Consider the following 26,788-nt stretch of genomic DNA (forward strand, 5'->3'; position numbering starts at 1 on the left):
AGGCCTCCGTGACTGGGCATGTCCGGGGCCCACCCGCCACCCTCATTGGGTGGTGAACGGGATTGGGGAGGGGCGCAACCTCGGGCCTGCAGGATTACACCTCCGGCTGCCAGAGGCGAGCCGAGGGCTGCGGGAGAGGACGTCTAGCTCGGATCCCGAACCCAGTCCGCCATGTGCCCATGGCTCATGGCGGGCTGGGCCCGGACATGCCTGGGTGCGGGGCCTGCTTCCTTCCGGGGTGAGTACGCCGAGGGGGGAGGCCTCCGTGACTGGGCATGTCCGGGGCCCACCCGCCACCCTCATTGGGTGGTGAACGGGATTGGGGAGGGGCGCAACCTCGGGCCTGCAGGATTACACCTCCGGCTGCCAGAGGCGAGCCGAGGGCTGCGGGAGAGGACGTCTAGCTCGGATCCCGAACCCAGTCCGCCATGTGCCCATGGCTCATGGCGGGCTGGGCCCGGACATGCCTGGGTGCGGGGCCTGCTTCCTTCCGGGGTGAGTACGCCGAGGGGGGAGGCCTCCGTGACTGGGCATGTCCGGGGCCCACCCGCCACCCTCATTGGGTGGTGAACGGGATTGGGGAGGGGCGCAACCTCGGGCCTGCAGGATTACACCTCCGGCTGCCAGAGGCGAGCCGAGGGCTGCGGGAGAGGACGTCTAGCTCGGATCCCGAACCCAGTCCGCCATGTGCCCATGGCTCATGGCGGGCTGGGCCCGGACATGCCTGGGTGCGGGGCCTGCTTCCTTCCGGGGTGAGTACGCCGAGGGGGGAGGCCTCCGTGACTGGGCATGTCCGGGGCCCACCCGCCACCCTCATTGGGTGGTGAACGGGATTGGGGAGGGGCGCAACCTCGGGCCTGCAGGATTACACCTCCGGCTGCCAGAGGTGAGCCGAGGGCTGCGGGAGAGGACGTCTAGCTCGGATCCCGAACCCAGTCCGCCATGTGCCCATGGCTCATGGCGGGCTGGGCCCGGACATGCCTGGGTGCGGGGCCTGCTTCCTTCCGGGGTGAGTACGCCGAGGGGGGAGGCCTCCGTGACTGGGCATGTCCGGGGCCCACCCGCCACCCTCATTGGGTGGTGAACGGGATTGGGGAGGGGCGCAACCTCGGGCCTGCAGGATTACACCTCCGGCTGCCAGAGGCGAGCCGAGGGCTGCGGGAGAGGACGTCTAGCTCGGATCCCGAACCCAGTCCGCCATGTGCCCATGGCTCATGGCGGGCTGGGCCCGGACATGCCTGGGTGCGGGGCCTGCTTCCTTCCGGGGTGAGTACGCCGAGGGGGGAGGCCTCCGTGACTGGGCATGTCCGGGGCCCACCCGCCACCCTCATTGGGTGGTGAACGGGATTGGGGAGGGGCGCAACCTCGGGCCTGCAGGATTACACCTCCGGCTGCCAGAGGCGAGCCGAGGGCTGCGGGAGAGGACGTCTAGCTCGGATCCCGAACCCAGTCCGCCATGTGCCCATGGCTCATGGCGGGCTGGGCCCGGACATGCCTGGGTGCGGGGCCTGCTTCCTTCCGGGGTGAGTACGCCGAGGGGGGAGGCCTCCGTGACTGGGCATGTCCGGGGCCCACCCGCCACCCTCATTGGGTGGTGAACGGGATTGGGGAGGGGCGCAACCTCGGGCCTGCAGGATTACACCTCCGGCTGCCAGAGGCGAGCCGAGGGCTGCGGGAGAGGACGTCTAGCTCGGATCCCGAACCCAGTCCGCCATGTGCCCATGGCTCATGGCGGGCTGGGCCCGGGCGGCCAGTGCGCCATTTGGCGCCAGGCTGAGCCTGATGGCCGCCCGGCCGGGGAGCTCTGGGGTATTGGACGTCTGAATCGCTGCTGAGATAGCTCTAGAGTGACCCCACTGTTTCTGGGATCTGAGTCAATCCTAAAGATTCCCAATACCAGCAACTCTTCCTTTGAAGAACTTCCAATCCCTTAATAAGGCTGAGCTTTGAACACCTATCAAGTAAAAGATAAGCTCCGGCTTGTCTAGCCGGCTGGCACCTAATTGTCCTTGGAGCAACCACGTGCAGGTGCGTGATTTACGGCTAGGATCGGTCCCAATCTGGGATGCCACAGCTGGGATGAGGTTCCCACCAAGGGGTGTATGTGCTGGAATGGGGGCTGCGTTCTATCTAGAAAACAGTTGCAGTCACCCGAGGCACTAGTGTGGGCTGGGATTGGATGCACCAGGCCGGTTCAGATCCTAGCACCATCTGGTGTTATGGAGAAACAGGGTAGATGTGGGACTGACTAGGCTGGGTCTCAATCCCCTTCTGAGCCATGTGTGAGCTGTATGTGGGTATGGACGAGCCATGGCTGGGCTGAAACATCCAACAAGAGTCAGAATGGGGTGAAAGCCAGCCAGGAAAAGCCACTGTTCCTGCTAGGACAGGACGTGAACTGAGTAGTGTTGGCTCAAGAACCCCCTGGCAAGCGCAAAATCTGGCATTGGGAGGGGTTCTGATGGAGGAGCCTGGGCAACTCCTCTGGCAGGACACAGTCCCTGCAGGTAAGCACAAGAAGCATGATTGGAAACAGCCCAGAATAGGCCATGGAAAGTTTCCCACTGGCATGTATTCGGCATGGGTCAGGAGCAGACCAGGCTGAATCAGTTCATGTCATCCTCTGGCAAATCCGATCACCAGAACAGAGTGTGGAATGGGCCGGGTTCGGTTGCGACAAAACCAGTACACATTATGGAACGCCAGGGCGTGGTTGCCTGTACTGGATATGAATGCAGCACCCATCCAGCACACGTGAGATCCAGGAAGGGAGGGGCAAAGCTGGCGGGGGGGTTAAGGGGCTGGCCCCCTCGCTGGACAGCCACTCCCACTGGAGAGCGTGGGCTGGGATAGAGACAGACACGACTAAGCAAGGCTACAACACCTGTGCGCTGCATGTGGACTAGATCAGGGCCACAGCTTCAGCTGGCAGAAGCTGGCACTGGGGACTAATTCTGTCGAGTCAAATCACAGGACCACCTAAAGAGTGCATAAACCGGGACAGAGAGACCTGGGAGGGAAAAAGTGGGTTCCCCCTTCTTGGGTCACTATTCCCGTGGGAGGGCATGAAAACTAGGACGGGGGCTGGGATGGCTAGATAGAGAGGTACTCAACAATATCTGTGAGGGCTGGATGGTTGAGTTGGTTAGATAAAACTAAGCTTTAATACCCATTGACAAGTACCAGAGCCAAATGGGATGGGGGACAGATTGGTCTTCTGCTACACATACTGGCAAACCAGGGTAGGGGGCGGTCTGGTGGGGGTTATTGTGGGTCGCCCCAACTAGGCTGCAGCTCCCACTGGTTGATGTAAGGGCTGAACCAGACTGGACTGCAACACCCATTGGTTCCAGTGCAACTCGGGACTGAAAACAGAACCAACCCAGCAATTGCAACCACCAGCTGATCAGGGTGATGGACTGTGCCGGGCCCTGTGCTTGCTAGAACACACAAGAAACTAATCTGGGAATACCTCAAAGTATCATTGGAGATCTCCCCACTTGAACTGCTGGACTCAGAATTCTAACCAAGAAAAGACAGAAGACAGAATAGGACAATCATTCATCTCAGCTACATGTTGGCAGCGAAATATGGGACAAATGGAGACTTCATGATGGACCATATCAATCAGTGGACCACCTCATCGAGCGAAACTGGCAGTGACTCATAACTGGAGAACTATTAACTCCACTTGAGCACATATCTCAGAGCATGCCCCACATCCGGGACTTGGGGTGGGTGGGAAACCAGGTGGGGCTTCTCCCTCAATATCCCCCTTTACCTCAGATACATGATGGAAACAATATGGACATAATAGCATTGCCCACCTCCCTATCCCCCTGAACCTTTTTTTTTCTTTTTCTTGTTTTTCCTTCAACTATAGTTAACTATGTAAAGATTGTCAACAACAATACAATAAAATGGATTAAAAAAAAAAAAAAAAAGAACCTGCTGCCCAGCTGGGAGCAGCCCCTCCCCTTCCCGCACTCCCACCCCCACCAGATACAGGGGAGATTGGAAGCCTTTGTCCCACCCACCGGACCCCATACCTCAACTCTCCCCACCCTATTTGGTGGTTCCCATAGGCCTCAATTCTTGTCAACTATGTAAACATTAAAAATAAAATAAAATTTAAAATAACAAAGGAACAGGCAGTCCAGCTCCACCTTTCCAAGGTGCTAAGCAGAGCCATGGCTGCAGCTGACTGACTGTGAGGTGGGCACAGTTAAACCAACAGACACTGGCAGTACTTGGAGGAGTGCCGGAAAAGACTGCTCACTGATAAATAATGGGGCAGGCCTGGTACTTAAGACCCTACTTGGGGCACAGGTGTTGTGGTATAGTGCAGAAAGCTGCTGCCTGCGTCGCCGGCATCTCATGGTTGCCAGCTCATGTCCCAGCTTCTCCATTTCGGATCCAGCTCTGCTAACACACCTGGGAAAAGCAGTAGAGGATGCCCCAAGGGTCGGAGCCCCTGAACCCACATGTGAAAGCCAGGTGAAGCTCCTGGCTCCTAGTTTTGATCTGGCCCAGCCCTTAATGCTTTGGCCACTTGGGGAGTGAACCAGCCACAGAGAAGCTCTCTATCTCTTTATTTCTGTAAATCACCTTCAAATAAATATTCTTTAAAAAAAAATTCTGAGAGGGGCCCAGCGGCGTGGCCTAGCGGCTAAAGTCCTCTCCTTGAACGCCCCGGGATCCCATATGGGCGCTGGTTCTAATCCCGGCAGCTCCACTTCCCATCCAGCTCCCTGCTTGTGGCCTGGGGAAGCAGTGGAGGAAGGCCCAATGCATTGGGACCCTGCACCCGCGTGGGAGACCCGGAAGAGGTTCCAGGTTCCTGGCTTTGGATCGGTGCGCACTAGCCGTTGTGCTCACTTGGGGAGTGAATCATCGGATGGAAGATCTTCCTCTCTGTCTCTCCTCCTCTCTGTATGTCTGACTTTGTAATAAAATAAATAAATCTTAAAAAAAAAAAAAAAGTGCTCTCTGGCCCGGCAGCGTGGCCTAGCGGCTAAAGTCCTTGCTTTGAAAGCGCCAGGATCCCATATGGGCGCCGGTTCTAATCCCAGAAGCTCCACTTCCCATCCAGCTCCCTGCTTGTGGCCTGGGAAAGCAGTTGAGGACGGCCCAATGCATTGGGACCCTGCACCCGCGTGGGAGACCCAGAAGAGGTTCCAGGTTCCCGGCTTTGGATCGGCGCGCATCGGCCCGTTGCGGCTCACTTGGAGAGTGAATCATCGGACAGAAGACCTTCCTCTCTGTCTCTCCTCCTCTCTGTATATCTGGCTGTAATAAAATGAATAAATCTTCTAAAAAAAAAGTGCTCTCACACTAAAAAAAAAATCTGAGAGAATTAAGATGGCAGAATAGGGTAAGGACACATTTAAACAAACGAAGAAATATTAGTCAGCGTGAAACAGAGAGGGAGAGGACAGAACCACAGCAGAGGGGTACCTGGAGACTGACAGACACAGGAAAGCAGTGGAAACAACGGCGTGGTGTTGCAGTGACAGATAACCCAGTGGCATTCAGCGAATGGTGATCTGAACTCCACCAGCAGCCAAAACTCCACCAGCAACCAGGTGGGAAGGGACTTTCACTGGGAGCTCAGGAGGTGAACCAGGACAAGAACTGCTTGTCCTGCTGGTCTGTTTAATTTGGTCAGGAGCAGACAGAGCGGCAGGTCCCAGCTCCCTGCTTATGTGTTCCCTGGCAAGCAGCAGGTGATGGTTCAAGTGTTTGGGTCCCTTCCACCCACCTGGGGGACCTGCGTGGAGTTTCTAGTTCCTGACTTCCCCCAGGCCAGCAGATATCTGCGAAGTGTAGGGTCCCAAGGCTTTGGGCCGTCCTCCACTGCTTTCCCAGGCCACAAGCAGGGAGCTAGATGGGAAGCAGAGCAGCCGGGATTAGAACCAGTGCCCATATGGGACCCTGGCGCGTGCAAGGCGAAGACTTTAGCCACTACACTATCGCACCAGGCCCAGCATCTGGGAAGTGTATCTAGGAGCTTTCCCTGGGTCCCTCTACCTGTTTTTCAAATAAATTTGATTAGATTTGGGGGAAAAAAAAAGAATGTGCAATGTGATTGCCTATGGAGTCCCACAACCCCTGTATCTGATTATGCAAGCACAGAAACAGGGGTACAAGGAGCATGTGGTATGTTAACCCAGTTTGTGAAGGGCATAGCAAAGAGGAAAAATGAAAACCCGATGACTGAACAGAAAAAAAAAAGGAAAAATGTTCACACCAATTATTTATTGCTGGGTAGCAAATTGCTGGGGTCCATGCAGTGGATGTGGGGGGCAGGAAGGTGTGAAGAGTATTGTTTCATTGCAGGCAGGGCCGCAAGGAATTTCCCGCTGCATGGCAGGGCCCAGGGGACTTCTCTACAACCACCTGAATGCAGCTCCATCTCCGTTTGCATGGACACCGGACCACCCTGTGGAAGAATTCTAATCCATTCAGGCATTGGCGTTTTATTATCAATGTGAGCTTGGAAGTTAATGTCAATAATAACATCTTGCAAAAGGACCTTTTATTATTCAGGCTGTCCCCATCAACCTTATGCTAATCAAATGATCTGTGTTTAGGGTTTCATTCTTTCCTTGATCTTTAGGTTCTCCTTTTCTTTGTGATACTTTTTCCCTTAACTGATTCAACATTGAGTTATAGAATAAGAATTGTAGTAGGAACTTCTATTGAATTTTTAGGTGAAACAAATAGCAGAATTATTCTTAGATACACCCACTTGACCATGACGTCAAAAGTCTGTGCCAGAGCTCGTGAGGGTTTCTGTATAAGTAAAGGGGACAGCTTTCTTGCATTTGTCCATTATGATCCTGAAATCCTAGTGGTCCATTTCTTTCCTCTTTACACCTAATCTATGCACCCTTCTCGAGTTCTGAACTCAGCTGGAGCTGGACTCCAGCAGCAAATGACATGAGCACTTGGCAGCTTAGCCAGGCAAATGCTGACCTCACAAATCCTGAAGGTCGCAGGGTTCTGGCCTGCTGGGTTGTCAGGGTCAGGGTTTCCATGGGGTTGCAAGGAAGGTGTCCACAGGAGCTGCTGTGTCATCTGAACACTCTACCGGCAGGGGCCAGCTCCTTCCAAGCTCACCCCCAGGGTTGCTGGCAGCGTCCCAGTCATCAGGGTGTACCTCAGGTTGGGAGGGAGGTCCCACCAGGGGACAGCGGGCAGTGTGGCAGCTGGCTTCACGTGGGACAAGCCAGCAGAGCACAAGGCAATGAGTAAGGCAGAAATCAGCATCTTTTTGTCAACTAACCACGACCAGGACTTTCCATTGCTGATGCCAAGGTCTGTCACTAAGAATAAAGCCACTTAAGTCTGGTTTCCATAGCCAGAAAGGGGCCTCCACAAGGGCACCAATACCAGGAGGCGGGCATCAAGGACAATACGATTTTTAAAAAGTAAAACTTGAAAATGCTTGTGGCTGAGGACAAGAACAGAAGACAACAGTGAAAATAAGGGAGGCTGGAGGGTGAGAAGTGGCAAGTACACTCGGTCCTGTTTGACCTTATTCCAAAGGGCACCATTAGCTTCAGGTGTGGTGGGCACTGCACCTTCAATAGCTCAGCCTGCTGGAAAAGAATAAGTATGAAGAAACTTCTTAGAAAAGGCAAAATCAGCTGAAAACAGGCAAAACTTGTGTTCTTGTCCTGGGCTGGTGAGAATTCCAAGAGAAATGCCTGCTTTTTATTATGAATTTGTCTGCTACATATAGTGTCCGTGTTTAATTTTTAAATTTATTATTTTAAACAAATTTATTTTACTTTTGGTGTTGTTTACATAGTTTAGAGGAATGCATACCCATATGGACCACTGATTAGAGTGAGGAGGGCTGAGGCATGGGGGGGAAGTGGGTAAGACAATTACTTTCAAAAATTTTTTTTTCTTCCTGTATCTCGGGGTAGGGGGTAGAGGAGAGAGGACCACTCCCAGCAGCTAACCAATCAATACCTGGGGATGGAGGACGGCCTCTTAATGTCAACCTAGGGTCCTTGATGCCAAGCATGTTCCGAGGAACCTGCTTAAGTGGTTTCAATAGTTCTGAGATGCTGTTGATGCCACTGCTTCAAGGTTGAAGAAATCTTCCTAAGGTCCGTTAACTGACATAGTCCACCCTAGAGTTTCCACTCACCCAGATACTTCCTGTAGAAGCTTGGCTGGGAGAGCTGTCCAATTTATTCTGTCATCCAAGGTACTCAAGGAATTGTCATGTCCCCCATGTGCATCTGAATGTGCCATCCACTGCACTGGCTTCAGCAACTGACGAGGCCCAGTTCATGTCAGTGTCTTTTTTTTTTTTTTTTTTTTTTTTTGTGGCTACAGGTTTATTTAACACAAAATAATCTCCTCCAACTTTACTGAGGTGGCTGCCCACGTCCACGACCAAATCCACCTCTAAACTGGAATTCAGTTGCTGACCCAGCTCCAGCCTCGGCTTTCTTGTCAGCACCAGGGGGCACAGCACTCCACCTGTAAGTGTCTCTGTCGGCTTCTCCTCGCGTGAGCCTTGCAAGTCGCTCCCCCTCCAGGCCTTTGGGTCGAGGCCTGCCGGTCTTGGGGCGGCTGTGGCGCAGGGTGGCGGGCACGATCTCGGGGGGGCAGGTGCAGGTAGTCGCGGAGGTACTGGATGCCCTCGTTGGTGAGGTACCAGTAGAAGTGTCTCCAGGCGAACTGCTCCTTCACGTAGCCTCGGGACTTGAGGGACTGCATGGCCTTCATGACGTGCAGGTTGGGCACGTTCTTGTCCGCCAGCTCTGGGTGCTTGGGCATGTGGACGTCCTTCTTGGCCACCATCACTCCCTCCTTGAAGAGGAGTTCGTAGATGGCAATCCGGTTCTTCTTGGGCATCAGCATCGCGGCAGCTGCTAGGCTCGAGGCCGACGCTGGAAAGCATGTCAGTGTCTTTTAAACCAGATCCTCATACTACTTTCAATTAAAAGAACTGTTAATTTTTAAAATGGGGGAGAGGGGCACACATTTGCAACAACGGTTAAGACACCCAGGTTCCAATCCCAGCTTTGCCCCAGATTTCCACTAAGGCTAACACATACCTTGGAAGGCAGCAGGTGCTGGTTCAAGTACTTAAGTGTCTGCCACCCACTTGGAAGACTTGGAGTAAGTTCCCAGATCCTGGTTTCGGACTGGCTCAACCCTGGCTATTATAGGCATTTGTGGAGTGAACTGACAGATGGGAGATCTATCTTCCTCCTGTGCAATTAACTAAATAGTTCTTTTTAAATAAAAGATGCCATAGGCTGTGCCATAGCAGCCACTGGCACACTCAAGACCTAGGGCCTGCTAGGGGAACCGGGGGAACTCCCGTGTTCGGCTATAGCTCCTGCTGGTGAGTGTGAGAGCTTAAGCAGGCCAGGCCAGGTAGGGCTGCAGCACCCGTCAGCATATGTGTAAGCCGGATCCGGGGCAGGCAAGGCTGGACTGGTCCACTTCGAATGCTGAGTGAGAGCCAGCATGGGGTGCAGGCCAGGTCAAGTCTGGTTACAACATCCAATAGTTCACATGACAGCCAGGGCTCGGGGTGGGTCAGGCTGGGGCAAGCTGCCAGTAAATGCCAAGACAGGGGACAAGCCATGTCAAACTGGACCACAGCACCCATTGACATATGCAAGACCTGTGGCTGGGAGCAGGCCTGGTAGGGAAACTTCAAGGATCCTCCTGCTAGGCTGCTGCTTCTACTCGTATGAGAGTTGGACCCAAGGGAGGGCCAAGCTGGGCTAGGCTGCCGTACCTGCTGGCATTTGTAAGAACCAAATCAAGTGCAGGCCCAATTGGGTGTACACCCCCTCAACTATGTAAGCAATATTAAAAATAAAAATAAAAGGGCTCAGCACAATGTCTCAATGGCTAAATCCTTACCTTGCAAGCCCCAGGATCCCATATGGGCTCTGGTTCACGTCCTCGCTGCTCTACTCATCCAGTTCCCTGCTCATGGACTGATAAAAACAGCAGAGGAATAGCTCCAGGTCTTTGGCACCATGGATCCTGGTTTTGGATTGGCTCAGCTCCAGCCATTGTGAACATTTGGGGAGTAAACCAGCAGATGAAAGATCATTCTGGCTCTTCTTCTCTCCATAGATCTGCCTTTCCAATCAAAATAAATATATCTTTACAAATAAAATTAGAAATTTTAAAATGAAAAAATATTTTTAAAAAAGGGGCCATAGAACAGAAATCTATTTAGCAATGATGCAGTAAATGGGGATAGGGGAGCAAATTCTCACCCTGTTGCTTTAGGGCCTCACTTTGTCTCCTGGGGCAAGAAACGACTCAGGATGCTGGAGTATGAAAGTATGGCCCAGCACCTTTCCCTGAGCCTCCCCCAACCCCAGCTGAGGGCTTGCAGTGCCAGAACATTCTTAAACAAGGGCTGGAGACCCAGTAGTCTCCATGGTTTTAATATCACAATCCCGGTTCTTAGGGATCTCAAATTTTACAGGGGAGACAGAGTAGGTCCAACAATGATCCTGGAGAGGTGCCTTGGGCATCAATGGGGACAGAGGTGAATCACCCCCAGAGGGTCAATAGGATGGCTGGGACAACCATAGGTGACTCAGTAGTGCTGAGCCACAAACGGCAATGTAGACCAAATACTGGAGAGCCTTCTACATCAGGCTAAAGAAACCTGGGCTTTATCCCATGGGAAGAGAGCCAGGGAAGACTTCTGTGTAGCAGGCAACATGGCCATATTTATTCTTTGGGTTGCGAGAATATATTGGGTTGCAAGAGCCACAGATTACCTGCGTTTCTGACCCACACAACACCCACCTGTTGCAGTGCCACCGTGATTGGGCGCGTCTTGCCCTAGGCAAAGCAGAGACATTCTCAAACTCTCCTTGTCTACCCTTCCAGGCCAATTCTAACCTCCAAAACTACAACCCTAGGGCAGGTGCTTAGCCCGCGTTGCACATCAGAGCTAACCCTGGGTTCAAGTCCCAGCCCTGGATCCTGATTCCCATTTCCTGCTAACAGATCCTGGCAGCCTGGAGACTGGGTTCCCGGATGTGGCAGATGGAGGAGACCTGGGGCTGAATTCCCAGCCCCTGGCTACAGTCCTCTGGCCATCATGGGCATGTGAGGACTTGGGGACTGAATCAGTAGTCCGATTAAAAAAATCTTTGAAAAACAAATAATTGCAGTTTGGGGGGCTCACATAGCAGGGTTTTAGTCTGGCAACAGCTTTGCTCAGTCGACAGTTTCAGCAAAAGCGCCTTCCACCTTTGCCAGCAATGTGGAGGCAGCATTTTTGAGACGGCTGTGGACAAAAGATGCTGCTGCCCTGGGGCAGACGGCTGACACAGTGCCAGAGGACATGGTGCAGAGCCAGCAACCCTCGCTTGGTTCACCTCTCTCCCTTTTCACATCAGCATCAGCTGATCCCCGCCCTTGTCTGTTAGGGGAAGGTTAAATCGAACCCCCCCGGGGGACGCCATGCATGTCACTGAGACTCTAAAGCCCTTGTCCACTCAGAGGACAGGCCCTGAGGAAGACCCGGGGACGTAGACGGAGACAACCCTACACCTCTCTAAGACTCCCAGCCCATGCCCCTGATCAAAGCCTGCCCAGGAATGATGTTTCAGAACTCCTATACAGAACTGAAACCTGCAATATAAACAGACAGCAGAAAACCATATACAACATCCTCAATTTCACCTTCTTGGGATTCCCACTAAGATGACAGGAGGGGGTAGACATTCAACTGAGCAGTAAAAGAGCCTGCATCCCATAGTGCCAGGGTTCCATGCCAGCCTCCAGCTGCAGACTCCACTTTCCTGGTGGTGTACACCCTGGGAGGTAGCAGGTGATGACCATACAGGGTGAATGAGCACTGAGCTCCTGGCTGCCAGCTTCCACCAAGGCCCAACCCTGGCCAGCGCAGGCACTCCCGGTCAAACAAGTAAATACGTGCCCAGAGATCCCCTGGCTTGTCCGCACAGACATATACTAAGGAATACAGCTCTAGGCTGGGCTGGGCTCAGACCTGTCACTGCAACCTGGGCTTTTTCACAACTGCAAAAGCCCAGGAGGCCAGCCTGCAGTGAATGCTAATTAACGCAGGTCAGAGAGTCCTTTCCTAGCAGGTGAATTTCCCATCACAGGTGAAGTGGGTTTCTTTGTAGTTCAGGAGAACAAATCTGAAGGCTTGGTCCTGGAGCGGCTAAAGTCCTCGCCTTGCATCCACCAGGATCCCATATGGGCACTGGTTCATGTCCTGGCTGCTTTACTTCCCACCCAGCTCTCTGTTTGTAGCCTGGGAAAGCAGTCGAGGACGGCCCAATGCCTTAGGACCCTACACCCGTGTGGGAGACCCGGAAGAAGCTCCTGACTTCTTACTTCGGATCTGCTCAGCTCTGGCCGTTGCATTCACTTGGGGAGTGAATCAGTAGATGGAAGCCGTTCCTCTCTGTCTCTTCTCCTCTTTATATATCTGACTTTCCAATAAAAATTTAAAAAAAAATCGAAGAAAAAAAGATTTGTTTGTCAGCCCACCTTAACTGCTGGTTCAGTGACAGGCCAGTGAAAGCCAACCAAGCCGCTGACACTCTGTAAGCTGCGGCCTTTCTGTGGGATTTCCCTAGGGTCCTCGGAAAGGCAGCGACTGTGGTGGGAGCCCAGGGCCTTGCAGAGGACAGAGTCAGGGCCACCGAACCTGAGCCTCAGCTATGGTACTTAGCCACCTGTGACCTTGAATGCTGCCTTGTTTCCTTATCCACACAAGAGATCCTAAAGGTAGAAAGGGTCTGGCACAGCGCCTGATAATAAATATTCTCTTTTCAATTCCTAGATTTTACCAAGATGCAATCTCTCCCGCTGCGTCCACAGTGCAAAATGTCAACACGCAGCACGAGGCGCAGGTGCGCGCACCGCGTTCTCGCGCGCGCGCACGGCCGTTCGAGGCCACGGGCGCCGCCCCACCTCCCGGCGCCCGAGCCCGCGCCTGCGTAGAGGCGCCGCCCGAAGTTTGCGGTTTGTTTGTGGGGTGACCCCGTGTCCCGGGCGCTGGTGGCGGTGGCGGCGGCGGGACGGGGCCGGGGTGCCGCCATGGCGGTGCGACAGGCGCTGGGCCGGGGCCTGCAGCTGGGCCGCGCGCTGCTCCTACGCTTCGCGGCCAAGCCTGGCCCGGCCTATAGCTGGGGGCGGCCTGGCCCGGTGGCCGCCTGGGGCCGCCTGGAGCGCCCGGGCCGGGCCGCGGCACCCGGCCTGCAGCCGCGCAGGGTCGGGTGGAGGCTTCCCGACCGCTACCGCTTCTTCCGCCAGTCGGTAGCGGGACTGGCGGCGCGGCTGCAGAGGCAGTTCATGATGCGAGCCCGGGGCGGCGCGGGTCCTGGCGGCCGGGCCGTCTTTCTGGCCTTCGGGCTGGGCCTGGGCCTCATTGAGGAGAAGCAGGCGGAGAGCCGGCGAGCGGCCACGGCCTGTCAGGAGATCCAGGTGAGCGGAGCTGCGGGCCCCGTGGACCTCGGGTGGGCCTGGGCGGGACGAGGAGCCGGGACAGGTAGGAGTGGCACTAGAAATGGGGGCGGTCCCGGGGACAGACCCCTGAGCCGGGGATGAGGGCGTGGCGGTGAGTGAGATGCCGGGTGGATGGGGCCACAGCTGGCGCAGGGACGAGGCGTCCGGGTCAGTCACGCCGCTACCAACCGCCTGAGACAGAACTGGCACCCTCCACTCACTTACTCACACTGCGAGTTTTGGAAGATTGGCGCTTCCCAGTTATTGGTTCCAGTTGTGTGCGTTTTCTAAAATCCGAAGACAAGTACATCATTGCATTCTCATCCCTGGAGGTAGATTCCATCTCCAAGCCGTGGCAAATACTCAGGCCAAGTGACTTGCGCAAAGTGACACAGCTGACGAAGTGTCCCACTCCTCCAAGGTCCCGCTCCAAAGTCTGTTCCTTTCACCAAGGACCCAGGCCTTCTTGGGACTGGCCACTTAGTGGCTGAGAATGGTGAGGATGAGCACCAGAAGTGCATGTCAGTTAGCCTGGCCGCTGAAGCCCACCAGAGAACCCCCGGGACTTGCAGATGGTGAAGAAAAGACCCGTTCCGGCTCAGCCGGAGTCTGCGCTGGTCAGGGCTCCCTGGCACGCACAGCTAACGGGCTGCGTGCATCCAGAGAGGAGCCGATCTTACAGCTTCTGCTCCCTGGAGGTGGCAGGTGTCCATCTGCCAAGGAGGCAGGCCTGGGCTGGAAGGAGCTGATGCTGCAGTCCACTCTGGGCTGGCCGAATCCCTCTTTCTTGTGGGGTTTGGAACCAAGCACTGCCTTAGTGTTGGGACAGCCCAGTTCCTGTCCCTCAGCCCCACAGCTTCTCATCTTTGAGTCCTCAGCAGTTTGGGGTGACAGGTGACATCCTGTCCCCAGCTCCTGTCTTTGCCTTCTGCCACAACTCAGCTGGCAGAAGCCACTGGTGAGAAATCTTGCTTGAACGGAAAGAGGCTTTGTGTTCCGAGGCAATGGCCCTGCTAGGCTGACATTCACACACATCACTCTGCTGGAATTTCCAGGGCTTAACTAGGTGCCAGTTAATTCATATTACAAAACACAGGTGTTTGATTTCTTCTGAACAGGAGCCTCAGATAGGGTGGGCATCATTTGCGATGCCCACATCCAGTTTGGAGTGTCGGTTTGAGTTCCAGCTACGACACTTTGGATCCAGCTTGCTATTCAGGCCTGCTGGGAGGTAGCATATGATGGCTCAGGTTACAGGGCCCCTGTCCTGGGTGGAATTTCAGTGTCTTGGCTTCTGCTGAGCCGAGCTCCAGCTGGGTATGGGCATTCACGGAGCAGCCAGTGGATGGAGGAAGAGAGTTCTCTGTCATTCTGCCCATCAGGTGGGAAAAATGCATTTTAGAATTTTTGAAGAGATTGAGTTACCTGGGATGTGAACTTGGCACAGCAGTGAAGGTGGTACTTGGCATGCCCCCATCCTGGAGGTTGAGCCCTGGCTGCGCCGTTTGTGATTCAGCTCCCAGCACCCTATGAAGGTGCCATGTAGCATGCTTATGTCTTGATTACCAACTGGAGTCACCCAGCTCATGGGTGGTGGAGCCATTATCTGCACCCTGCCTCAGGGGGGTGAGTCCACTTTTTAACCATCTCCTGTCCAGTATGGAGGCCTGTAGATCACACTTTCCTTGCCCAGGTCTTCCCAGTTAGAAAGACCACGAGAGTGGAGGAGACACAACAGCCAAGGGCGGCCCAGGAGCAGCAGGAGCTGCAGCACACAGCCCCGCTCTGCGAGCAGGGCCGCAGAGGAGCCTGGGAGGAACATCTCACCTGCACAAGGCTGATGGAGATTAAGAATGGCACCTTCTAATGCGCTGGGGAAAGCAGCAGAGGACGGCCCATGCACTTGGGCTGTGCACCCAAGAGAGACCTAGAAGGAGCTCCTGGCTCCTGGCTTTGGCCCCACTCAGTTCTGGCTGTTGCAGCTGTTTGGGGAGTGAACCAGCAGGTGAAAGATCTCTCCCTGTGTGTCTCCTCTCTATAAATTCAACTTTCAGATTAAAGTAAATACATCTTTAAAATAAAAAAAATATATATTTGTTTACAAATTGCCACTATAGTACTGCGATTCCATGTGGTGTCCGACTGGTGTAGAATAGCGGCTGCTGCCTTTAGGTGGCAATGAGTGACTAAGAAACAACCCAGATGCCCCGGAGGCAGAGGACCCAAGTGCAGATTCTGTTGGGGAGAGAGTTGAAGGCGAGTCAGCGTGTGCAGGGGTGCAGGGGTCGCACGTGAAGGCAGTGTGCATCACACTGCTCACACGGCCAGAACTACCGATGTCACATGGCGGCATCCCAGCTGCTGCGGAGAGCACGTGATGGCGGCCAGGCCAGCAGTTTATCTTCCAGGCAGCACGGATTGACTGTGCAAGCCAGCAGCCGCAGTCTGGGAGGTTCACCTGGAAGAGGTTCCTACTGAGACACACACACAGTCAGCTGCTGTGGAAAGCTGGTGGCTCCTCAAAAAAATCCCAAATGGAGTTACCAGGGAATCCCACACTGCACTGATATCATTTTTATTGGAAAGGCAGATTTACAGAGAGATAAAGATCTTCCATTTGCTGGTTCACTCCTCCCAAATGCCTGCCACAGCCAGAGCTGAGCTGATCTGAAGCCAGGAGCTTCCTCTGGGTCTCCAATATGGGTGCAGGGTCCCAAGGCTTTGAGCTGTCCTCTACTGTGTTCCCAGGCCACAAGCAGGGAGCTGGATGGGAAGCAGAGCAGCTGGAACAGGAACTGGCACCCATAACCCATATGGGATGCCGGTTCTTACAGACAGAGGATTAGCCAGTTGAGCCATTGCGCCAGCCTCCTACAACTGCACTTCTGAGGGTGTAGCAGAAAGTTGGAACCTGAACCAGGAACACATGCTCGGACACTCTTGTTCATAGCAGCATTATTGATACAACCAAAAGGCAGAGGCAGTCCAAGTGTCCATCAGATAAATGGACAAATAGAGTGTGGGTCATGCCTACAGTGGGGTGTGATTCAAGGCAGAGTCTCAGGCTGGTGTTGAGGCACAGTGAGTTAAGTCGCCACTTGTAATGTTGAAATGCCATGTGGGTACTGAGTAGGTCCTGGCTGCTCCGCTACTGATGCAGCTCTTTGCTGATGGCAGGGGGAATGTGGTGGAGACTGGCCCCAGTGCCTAGACCCCTCCACTCACATTGGAGACCCGGAAGAAGCTCCTAGCTTCCTTCTAGCTCAGCCCTGGTCGTTGCAGCCATTTGGGAAGTGAACCAGCAGATGGAAGACCTTTCTCTGTCTCTTTCTCTCTTTGTAACTACCTTTCAAATAAATAAATCTTTTTAAAAAATCTTTTTAAAAAAAAGATTTATTTGGGGCTTGGCAGCGTGGCCTAGTGGCTAAGGTCCTCGCCTTGATCCCATATGGCTGCTGGTTCTAATCCCGGCAGCTCCACTTCCTCTCTGTCTCTCCTCCTCTCATTATATCTGACTTTGTAATAAAAATAAAATAAATCTTAAAAAAAAAAGATTTATTTATTTTTTATTGGAAAGGCAGATATACAGAGAGGAGAGACAGAGAGGAAGATCTTCCATCCGATGACTCACTCCCCAAGTGACCACAATGACCAGTGCTGTGTCAATCCGAAGCCAGGAGCCAGGAGCCAGGAGCTCTTCCGGGTCTCCCATGCGGGTGCAGGGTCTCATGGCTTTGGGCCGTCCTCGACTGCTTTCCCAGGCCACAGGCAGGGAACTGGATGGGAAGTGGGGCCACTGGGTTTAAAACCGGCACCTATATGGGATCCTGGCGCGTTCAAGGCGAGGACTTTAACCACTACGCTATTGCGCCAGGCCCCAAATAAAATAAATCTTTTAAAAGCAAAGGAAAAGTTAGAGCCTGGGTGAACAGAGAAATGGCAGCGCTGCTGGGAGAGCCAGCAGGTGGGCCGTCCCTCCCAGCGCTGCACTGTGCAGCAGCCACCTCACGCCTGTCCCTGTCGGTGCCCTGTCCTGTCTCCCTTCTGAACACAGTGGCCCATGAGACGCCCAAGAAGCAGGGGCAGGCAGGCAGGATGGAGTGACTCCATGCTGGGGGTCACCTGATCTTACTCCCTTGCCTGCCAAGCTCCCCGTGGCCTCTACTGAGCCCATGTTCCTGGCAGCCTGGACCACGGGAGGCGGAGGGCAGCAGAGGACTGTGTGCCCCGAGGGACTCACTAGTCCTGACCTTGCCCTTGATCCACAGCTTGCTATTATGGGCTGTGTCTGACACTAGTCCCCCTGCTTCTTCCCTTCACTGGGGCCTCCCTGGCTCCTGGCGCATGGTGCACTCTTTCTTTGCAGGCCATTTTCACCCAGAAAAGCAAGCTGGGAGCTGACCCCCTGGATGGCAGGCGCTGGCAGGGCTTCCGGCTGGAGGAGTACCTGATCGGGCAGTCCATTGGCAAGGGCTGCAGCGCCGCTGTGTACGAAGCCACCGTGGCTGCGTTGCATGTGAACCTGGAGGTGGCAGAAGGCACCAGGCTTCCCGGGAGAGGCACGGACCTCACTACAGCAGGAACGACCAAGGTGCCCGGCCCTGGGGCCCCCCACTTTCCCTTGGCCATCAAGATGATGTGGAACATCTCGGTAAGGACCATTGCCCCAAGTTCTGAGTGGAGAGGGCCCCCGGGAGGGCCTCCAGGAGGTTGTTAGCAAATGACACGGACCCCATGGGACCAGTGCCTGTGGAGCACGCCTTCATTGCCTGCTGGCTGTCACACGGCCATGATCACCCGGGGATCGGCAGCTCAGCATTGGAACTGCTCCTAGAGATGCCAGCGCGGGGGTCTGGGGCCACCCTGAGCAGCGAGCATGAGTTCCTTGCAGCCCAGCACTCCTGCCAGCCCCTCCCTCCTGTGCCCATCCTGCTAGAGAGGAGGTAGGCTCCTCCCCTTTTCCTCCCCTCACACCCCCACCTCTCGCTGGAGGGCAGCTCTCAGGAGGACCAATGCTTTGGGAAGTGGCAGAGTACTCCGCCCCCCTCCACCCCCCCGCAACCAGGATTGGCTAATTGAGGTCTGTGCCCTGCACTGGTTGGGTGGGATTGAGAGCACCCCGACCTGCCGTGCTGCTGCTTGGAGCCTGCTCCCACAGCGGATGGGGCGGGGGAGGGAGGGAGGGCAGCCCCTTCGTGCTGCATGGTGGAGGGAGCAGATTCTGTCTGATTTCCAGCCTTAAGGCCACAGACCGTTGCACACCTAGCCGGGTTAATAGCTGAGAACTTGGCCAACCCTTTTACCTGTGGCAGAGCCACCAGGCGGGGACATCGCCCTGGTTGGGGTAGGGCTTCAGTCCTGGCAGCTGGCCGACTGGTGGTCCCCATGGGCCTCCTTGGTCCTGAGAGCTGTTGATAAAGAAATGAAGGAGACCACCTGCTTCTGCTCCCTTTGGGCTTTGTTGCTTTGGGGAACCAACAAAGGCTGTTCTGTGGCTCAACACCCTCAGCTAGGGGGGAGCTGGGGGAGCCTACCAAAGGGGTCCCAGTTCCCGTTCTGGCAGTGACCGCAGGCATCCAACAGGAGGAGTATCCCTTGCCCGACCCATCTGCTACAAAAGGTTTCGAGTTGGGACACAGGGTTGTGGCACAGTGGTTTAGCTGCTGCCTGCAACACTAGCATTCCATCCGAGTGCCAGTTCCAGTCCCGGCTGCTTCACTTCGGATCAGCTCCCCACTAATGTGCCTAGGAAAGTAGCAGCACATGGAGACCTGGGTGGGGTTCCATGTCCTTGGTTTTGGTCTGGTCCAGCCTGGCCATCATGGGGAATGAACCAGCAGGTGTAGCTCTTCTTTCTTTCTCCCCCTCTCTATAACTCTCTGCGTCTCAATCTTTTAAAAGAGTTTTAAAAACTAGTGGTGGTTGTGCGTCTTTGCAGGCCACAGTGTGGTGTTTCAGAGGGCGTGTTGAGATCAGCCCATCAGCATGTACTGACGGGCCCAGGCAGGGAGCATGGCCCCTTCTCTGACACGTCTTCCCACTGGCAGGCTGGGAGCAGCTTCCTGGCACTTGCTCATGGACAGATACAGGTTACTACACTCCACTAGGTGGTGCGGTGCTAGGAACTTAGTCCTGCAGCTTCACATCCCGCCCTCTCCTGTTCGGGCATCTAAGGGCCTGAAGTGTGGGCAGCGTCCTTGGGGCTTCCAGCAGTGGCCAGGCTGGCCTTCCCACCTCCTACAGGTCACCTGAGCTTGAAAGTGTCCCTTCTGTGACACCCTGGTCCTCTCTGCTTGTGTTGTAGGCGGGCTCTTCCAGCGAGGCCATCTTCAGGACTATGAGCCAGGAGCTCGTTCCAGCCAGCCGTGTGGCCCTGGCCGGGGAGTACGGAGCCGTTGTTCATAGGTAAGTGTCCCGGCCCACCAGGCTGACTGTTGTTGGAGAGCAAAATCGTCACCTGTGTCCCCAGCACACCCGGCACCATGCCTGGTGGGACACGCAGCACATGGATGTTGACTGAATAATGTGGATCTTCAGGAGGGGGAGAGTTGAGCTTGGGACCAGTCACAGGTCTTCTGGCCCCAGCTGGTGAAGCAAATGGCAAACTCACATCAGAGAAAAGAGGCCACCCAAAAACGCCGGTTCCAAGAACAGGGGAAATTGTCGAGTTCCAGGAGTCTTCCTTAGTGGTGTGCAGGTGCGGCGCCATCTAGTGGCTACAGCCGTGCCATCTCCCGGGGCTGCTGCCTTCCCTGGTGGCGCTGGGGGTGGTGTCTGCTGTGTTCAAGAGTCCTCAGTGTGGGCAGTGCCCAGCAAGCACAGAACAGAGCACGGTGTGGGCAGTGCTGGGATGTGTCTGCTCAGATGCCCTGGGCAGCCCGGGAGAGGCCTGTGTGCCCACTGCAGGGGCCCGGGCCACTCAGAGGCGCTGCCCAGTTGCCTTTGGAGGACGAGCAGCATTTCCAGAGGTCTAGACAGAGCCGTTCTCAGTGGAGGAGGGAGGAAGCGGATGGTGGCCCAAGGATGGTGGCCTGTGGAACGGGCCAACACGGCTCTGTGCCTCCAGCTGGTGCCGGGAGGCCTGCTCTCACTCAGTGCCTTGCTGGGCACTGGCGGACGGACTGCCTCAGCATCCTGTCAGATGCAGGAAGTCAGGAACTGAAGGGAATAAGCACGGAAAGCCCCACCATGGCGTGGAAGGTTCCAGGCACTGGGTCCCAGCTGATACACCCCTCCCCAGCCCCCTTCGTGCAGAGTAGTGGATGGTGGAAAGTCAGCTGCTCCCAGGCTGAAACAGGCTTCGTGAGCTGTTGGGCCCCCCAGCCCTACCCCCTAGGCTGCCTTTGCATTTTCTTTTAAAGATTATTTAACTGAAGATTTATTTATTTTTATTGGAAAGACAGATTTCCAGAGAGAAAGATCTTCCATCTGCTGGTTCACTCCCCAGATGGTCGCAACAGCCAGAGCTGAGCTGACAGCCAGGAGTTGTCTCTGGGTCACCCACATGGGTGCAGGGTCCCAAAAACTTGGGCTGTTTTTCCCAGTCCATAAACAGGGAGCCAGATCAGAAGTAGAATAGACTAGAACCAGTGCCCTGTGGGATGCCAGCATTGGCGGGTAGAGGATGAGCCTGTTGAGCCACCGCACCAGCACCTAGTTTACTTATTTTTGAAAATCAGAATTACAGAGAGAAAGGGAGCCGGGAGAGAGAGAGAGAGAGAGAGAGAGAGAGAGATCTTCCATTCACTGATTCACTCCCCAAGTGGCCACAGCAGCCTGTGTCAGGCCAAGCCATGGCCAGGAGCATCATCAGGTCCCCCACTTGGGTGGAAGTGGCCCACGCACTCAGGCCATCCTCTGCTTTCCTGAGCCATTGGCAGGGAGCTGAATCAGATCTGGAGCAACCAGGACAGGAACTGGTGTCCATACGGTTTGCCAGTGCCACAGGTGGCAGCCTTAGCCACTGTAACACCAGCCTCTCAGCGTCTGGTCTAACATGTGGACTCTGTTGATTGGCGGCTGTGCTGCCATGCCGAGGGGCTCTGCTTGGCTTACAAACCCCCGATCACTTGTTCATGTCTGCGGAGTGCGGGACAGCTGTGCGGGTAGCACTGGCTAACTGCTGGTGCCACCTTCACTTCTCCTTTCCTGCTGCACCCTGCTGCGCTGCCTCCACACTGCGCTGCCCAGCTCCTGACCCTGCAGCTCTTGGCCACCAGCCCCAGGGCCACACACCCCAGGCAGGGCAGGTGTCCAGCTGGTCTCGGCTCTGCTCCATTCTCCCCTTTGTACCGTCAGCATCCTTGTTTCTTTCCCGGTGGCTCTTCTGTCTGCCGACCTTGGCTTACTCCCCTCTGCCTTCCCGTGCCAGGTGAAGGCCGTAGTTTCCTTTCCACTTGGCTCTGTCGCGGCCTGGCCAGTCTCTTGGTTCACACACCCTTCCCTCTTCCATGAGCCACTAGGTCTCTGCTGTTATTGTAGGCTCATTGCCCTTGGGGCTGGCAGCCGGCAGGCAGGGCCACACTAGCCAGCATGTGGGGAGGGCTTCATGGAGCAGGTGTGGCAGGACGGGCAGGTGATGTCCCTGCTCCTGCTCTGTCCCCACCATTCTTCACAAAAAGGCAATGCTGGAACCTGAGCTGCCCTTGACCATCGCACAGCCCTGTCCCGCACAGCCACGGCCCTGCGCTGGGAGATCCCTGTGAATAGGCTGTGACTCCACAGCCAGCCTCTTGTCTGTACCTCATGGGGAAACAGTGAATATTGATGGAGTGAATAACAGTGACAGCATTTGCTGACACACCTAGGCCCAGCGTGACTCACCACTTTGCGGCTGACCCTGAGCCCTGAGAAGACAAGGCACTTGGCCCAAGACTGCCTCGGGGTGAGCCTGGGGGCCACTGCCAGGCCGACACACTCTCACTCTGTGCCCCCCTGTTCCCTGTGTTCTGACCAGGGGATAGAGAGACAGGTGGGACAGGGCTGTGGGCTGGTCAAGGGCAGTTACCACCTGTGCTCCCACCATCATGGTACACAAGAAATCTACCGAAATATTGGATCAGCAGACAGCTGATGGCCAGTACGCATTGTGACTTAGCCCCGTACATTTGTTCCATTTGACTGACAGAAAGACCAAGGGGAGCCCCAAGCAGCTGGCCCCTCACCCCAACATCATCCGCGTTTTCCGCGCCTTCACCTCGTCTGTGCCGCTGCTGCCAGGGGCCCTGGTGGACTACCCTGATATGCTGCCCCCTCGCCTCCACCCTCAGGGCCTGGGCCATGGCCGCACGCTGTTCCTCGTGATGAAAAAGTGAGTGGTGGGCACAGCAGGCCCCGGGCTTGCTCGGCCTCCCCGCACTCGGGAGTACCCTGAACCCAGGCCTCCCCAGGACCTGACCGGCTGTGCTAAGGGACTGTGCTGCCCCGAGGGTGGGTTCCCTTCAGGATGATGGTTGTGAAAGAAACCCCATCTTCTTCCGGAACCTTGTTCTCACCCAGCATCCCGCCCAGTGATGACCGTCTCTGATCCGGGGCTGGCCTCTGCTTTTACCTAAAGGCAACTGCCCTGCCTCACCTCCATCTGCCCTGCGTGGCTGTGGTGTGTGTTAGCATGTCACGTGGGGTGAGGGACAGAAAGGATTGCATGGGAAATGAGATCAGAAAGCTCGTGGTGGGGAGAGGAAGGCGTGGTCCAACAGTTGCAGTGTGGGAACCAGAGGTTCTGTGCCCTCCCCCCAGCTACCCCTGCACCCTGCATCAGTACCTGCGCGAGAATACCCCCAGCCCCCGCCTGGCCATGCTGATGACCCTGCAGTTGCTGGAGGGCGTGGCTCACCTGGTGCAGCAGGGCATCGCGCACAGAGACCTGAAGTCGGACAACGTTCTCGTGGAGCTGGACGCAGGTGGGTGCCAGCTGTGTCCTCAGGGTTCCCTGGCTACGCTGGAAGCCACGGCATTCCCCCATCCTGTCGCTGGGCCTCGTGAGCCCCTCTTACTCATGTCTTGCTGGTGGCTTTGTAGGGCCCTAGGAGGGCTTCTCGGGGGGCCGTAAGGCAAGACATTGAGCCACTGGCCTCAGCCTGCTTCTCCACAGATGGCTGTCCCTGGCTGGTGATCACCGATTTTGGCTGCTGCCTGGCTGATGAACGCGTTGGCCTGCGACTGCCTTTCCCCAGCTGGTACGTGGATCGGGGCGGCAACGGCTGTCTGATGGCCCCGGAGGTGAGTCCTGCTGTCGCTCTGTGCTGCGTTTACCACGTGGCAGGGCAAGACATGGTCCCTCGCTGTGTTTTCCACACTTCGTGTCTTCTGACCTATGATGTATGATGTGGCACAAGTGCCTTCCCTTTGCTGTAATATGAGCCCCATAACTCTCTCAGGAGACACGAGCTTGGTCCTCGAGCCAGTGCTCCCCAAGTCTGGGCTCCTCGGAGCAGAGGTCAGATCAGCCTGCGGGCTGAGGGACACCCAGGAGCAGAGCAGGTAGGCCTGCCCGCAGCCTGACGTCTCCACGTCTGCTTTCTGACCAGGTGTCCACGGCCCATCCGGGCCCCAGGACAGTGATTGACTACAGCAAGGCCGACGCCTGGGCCGTGGGAGCCATTGCCTATGAGATCTTCGGGCTTGCCAATCCCTTTTACGGCCAGGGCAGGGCCCGCCTTGAGAGCCGCAGTTACCTGGAGACCCAGCTGCCTGCCCTCCCTCGGTCGGTGCCTCCGGATGCCAGACAGCTCTTGAGGTCCCTGCTCCAGCGAGAGCCCTGCAAGGTGAGGGGGCCCAGGCTGGGTGGAAGCCTCGGTGTATTCCCAAGGGAAGGACAGGTTGGGGCGAGCACCGTGGGGATGCTCAGAGGCTCCGTAGGCCACAGGCAAAGGCCAGCTGCACAGAACACGAAGTAGATTTTGGCATAAGTAGTAGTAGGGGAGCAAGTCGCCAAACATCAGAATTCTAGAATTCTAACAGTCCAACCTTTCTTGGCTTTTTAGTTGCTGAAAAGCTGCTCAGAGCGGGGTGGAGGCAGGTTGAGCCACCACCTGGAGCATCCACATCGCATATCACAGAGCTTGGCTTCGGCCCAGGATCCTCCACATTTGTGGAGTCTTTTTTAAAAAAATATTTATTTTTATTGGAAAGGCAGATACACAGAGGAGAGAATCCGATGATTCACTACCCAAGTGACCACAACGGCTGGGGCTTCTTCCTGATCTTCCGCAGGGGTGCAGGATCCCAAGGCTTTGGGCCGTCCCCAACTGCTTTCCCAGGCCACAAGCAGGGAGCTGGATGGGAAGTGGAGCAGCCAGGACATGAACTGGTGCCCATATGGGATCCCGGCGCTTACAAGGAGAAGATTTAGCTGCTGAGCCATTACACCAGGCTCCCTTCTGTGTTACTTTTAAAAAGATTTGGAGGGCCTGGCATGGTAGCCTAGTGGCTGGAGTCCTCACCTTGCATGCACCAGGATTCCCATATGGGCTCCGGCTTGTGTCTCGGCAGCCCCACTTCCTATCCAGCTTCCTGCTTGTGGCCTGGGAAAGTGGTTGAGGGTAGCCTGGAACCTTGGGACCCTGCACCCACGTGGAAGTTTGGAGGAGGCTGCTGACTCCTAGCTCCTGGCTTCAGATTGGCTTGGCTCTGGCCATTGTGGCCACTTGGTAAGTGAATCATTGGACAAAGATCTTTTCTCTTTGTCTCTTCACCTCTCTGTGTCTGACTTTCCAATAAAAATAAATCTTAAAAAAAAAATCAGGGGACCAGCAAAGTGATGCAGCAGGTTAAGCCTTTGCCCATGACACTAGCGTCCTCTAGGAGTGCTGGCTAGAGTCCCAGCTGCTCCCCCTCTAACCCAGATCACTGCCACGTGCCTGGGAAAGCAGGAGAAGGTGGCCCGACTACTTGCTACCCACATGGGAGGCCTGAATCAAGTGCCGGGCTCCTGGCTGGCCTAGACGTTCGGACCCTCAGCTTCCCTTCTCCCCCTTCTCCTTGTAGAGGCCATCTGCCCGAGTCGCTGCAAACGTGCTGCATTTAAGCCTCTGGGGGGAGCATCTTCTAGCCCTGAAGAACCTGGAGCTGGACAAGATGGTGGGCTGGCTTCTCCAGCAGTCAGCTGTTGCCCTGCTGACCAACAGGCTTGCAGAGAGGAGCTGCGTGGAGACAAAGATGAAGATGCTGTTTCTGGCCAACCTGGAGTGTGACGCGCTGTGCCAGGCAGCCCTGCTGCTGCGTGCATGGCGGGCGGCCCCGGGGCAGCTCTGCACATAGCTGGGAACGACTAAAGCAGCGGGCAGCACCTGTGTGTGATGGTCTGTGCATGCTGAGGGTGGGTTGTGTGAGCAGGCAGGAGTCGAGACAGGATGGCTGGGGGCTGGGCAGCCGAAGGGGAGGCCCAGGGCAGGGGGCAGGGCAGGGCAGGGGTCAAGTTCATGTGATTGGAAAGGGCCCCTGTAAGCCATGCAGGCCTCAGTTCTGGTACCATGACGACACTGCTCTCCATCAGTTGTGCCTTCCCAGGGACGGAAAGCAAGTTCACCGTGACGTCACAGCTACTGCATCCTTGTAGCATTGAAGCAGCCAGAACAGGAGATGAACAGCAGGCCTGTGTTCTGACAAAGCTTTGTGGGCAGAGATCTGGCTTTATGTGTCACTGTTCATCTTTTTAAGCGTCTGAAAAAGTAAATCATCTTGAGCTTGCGGGTCATATGCAGTCAGCCCAAAGGCCAAAGTAAAGCACACGGCCTGAATGCTGGCTCGGCACCGGGTCCCTTTCAGTGGTAATGATGCTAAACTGAGTACCCCCAGACTAAACCTAAAGGGACGTACTGCACCAGGCAGCGACCTGGGTGAGGCCACTAACCCAAGCCCTGCCTGAAGTGCGCTGTTGCTAGGCCTGCAAACGCTGACGGCTGAGCTGCTGGGTGTGGCAGGGCTGAGGGCTTAACCTGCCTGCCCTGCCAGGAGGGATCCTGGCTGTGACACTGGTCCAGGGGAGCAGGCACTGGGCCGTGGCCCCATCGTCACAGGCCACCTGGGCAGAGGTGAGCACTTGCACAAGTCTCTGTTCAGCTGTCAGCTGGAGGAGAGCCACAGGAGGCCTGCAGGGTCTGCAGGGTGGGGAACGGCGCGCAGTCATGCATCTGAACAGCCGGGGAGTGTTCAGGAGCACCTCGCCACAGAACTAATCCAGCCAGCGAGTGGGCACGTGAAAGCTACTGCTGTGGTATTATCAACATGCTGACTGCCCTTTTGATTAACATTTCCTGCAGGAATTGTGAAAAATTAAATGCAAATTACA

General features: G+C 55.6%; 1 protein-coding gene and 1 pseudogene across 1 annotated transcript; one reads left to right on the forward strand and one right to left on the reverse strand.

Annotated features, from left to right (window-relative positions):
* Nucleotides 1-8,330: 8,330 nt before the first annotated feature.
* LOC101535632 (small ribosomal subunit protein eS10-like) lies at nt 8,331-8,923 on the reverse strand (annotated as a pseudogene).
* Nucleotides 8,924-12,980: 4,057 nt separating this feature from the next.
* PINK1 (PTEN induced kinase 1) lies at nt 12,981-26,182 on the forward strand. The gene is made up of 8 exons (XM_058676256.1): nt 12,981-13,476; nt 17,864-18,148; nt 19,802-19,902; nt 22,625-22,807; nt 23,236-23,399; nt 23,591-23,718; nt 24,027-24,263; nt 25,486-26,182. The coding sequence occupies exons 1-8, from the start codon at nt 13,090-13,092 to the stop codon at nt 25,756-25,758; spliced, it is 1,758 nt and encodes a 585-aa protein (XP_058532239.1). The 5' UTR covers nt 12,981-13,089; the 3' UTR covers nt 25,759-26,182.
* The last annotated feature ends 606 nt before the right edge of the window (nt 26,183-26,788 follow it).

The sequence above is a fragment of the Ochotona princeps genome, chromosome 2 (assembly GCF_030435755.1).
Source record: "Ochotona princeps isolate mOchPri1 chromosome 2, mOchPri1.hap1, whole genome shotgun sequence".
NCBI classification, from domain to species: Eukaryota; Metazoa; Chordata; class Mammalia; order Lagomorpha; family Ochotonidae; genus Ochotona; species Ochotona princeps.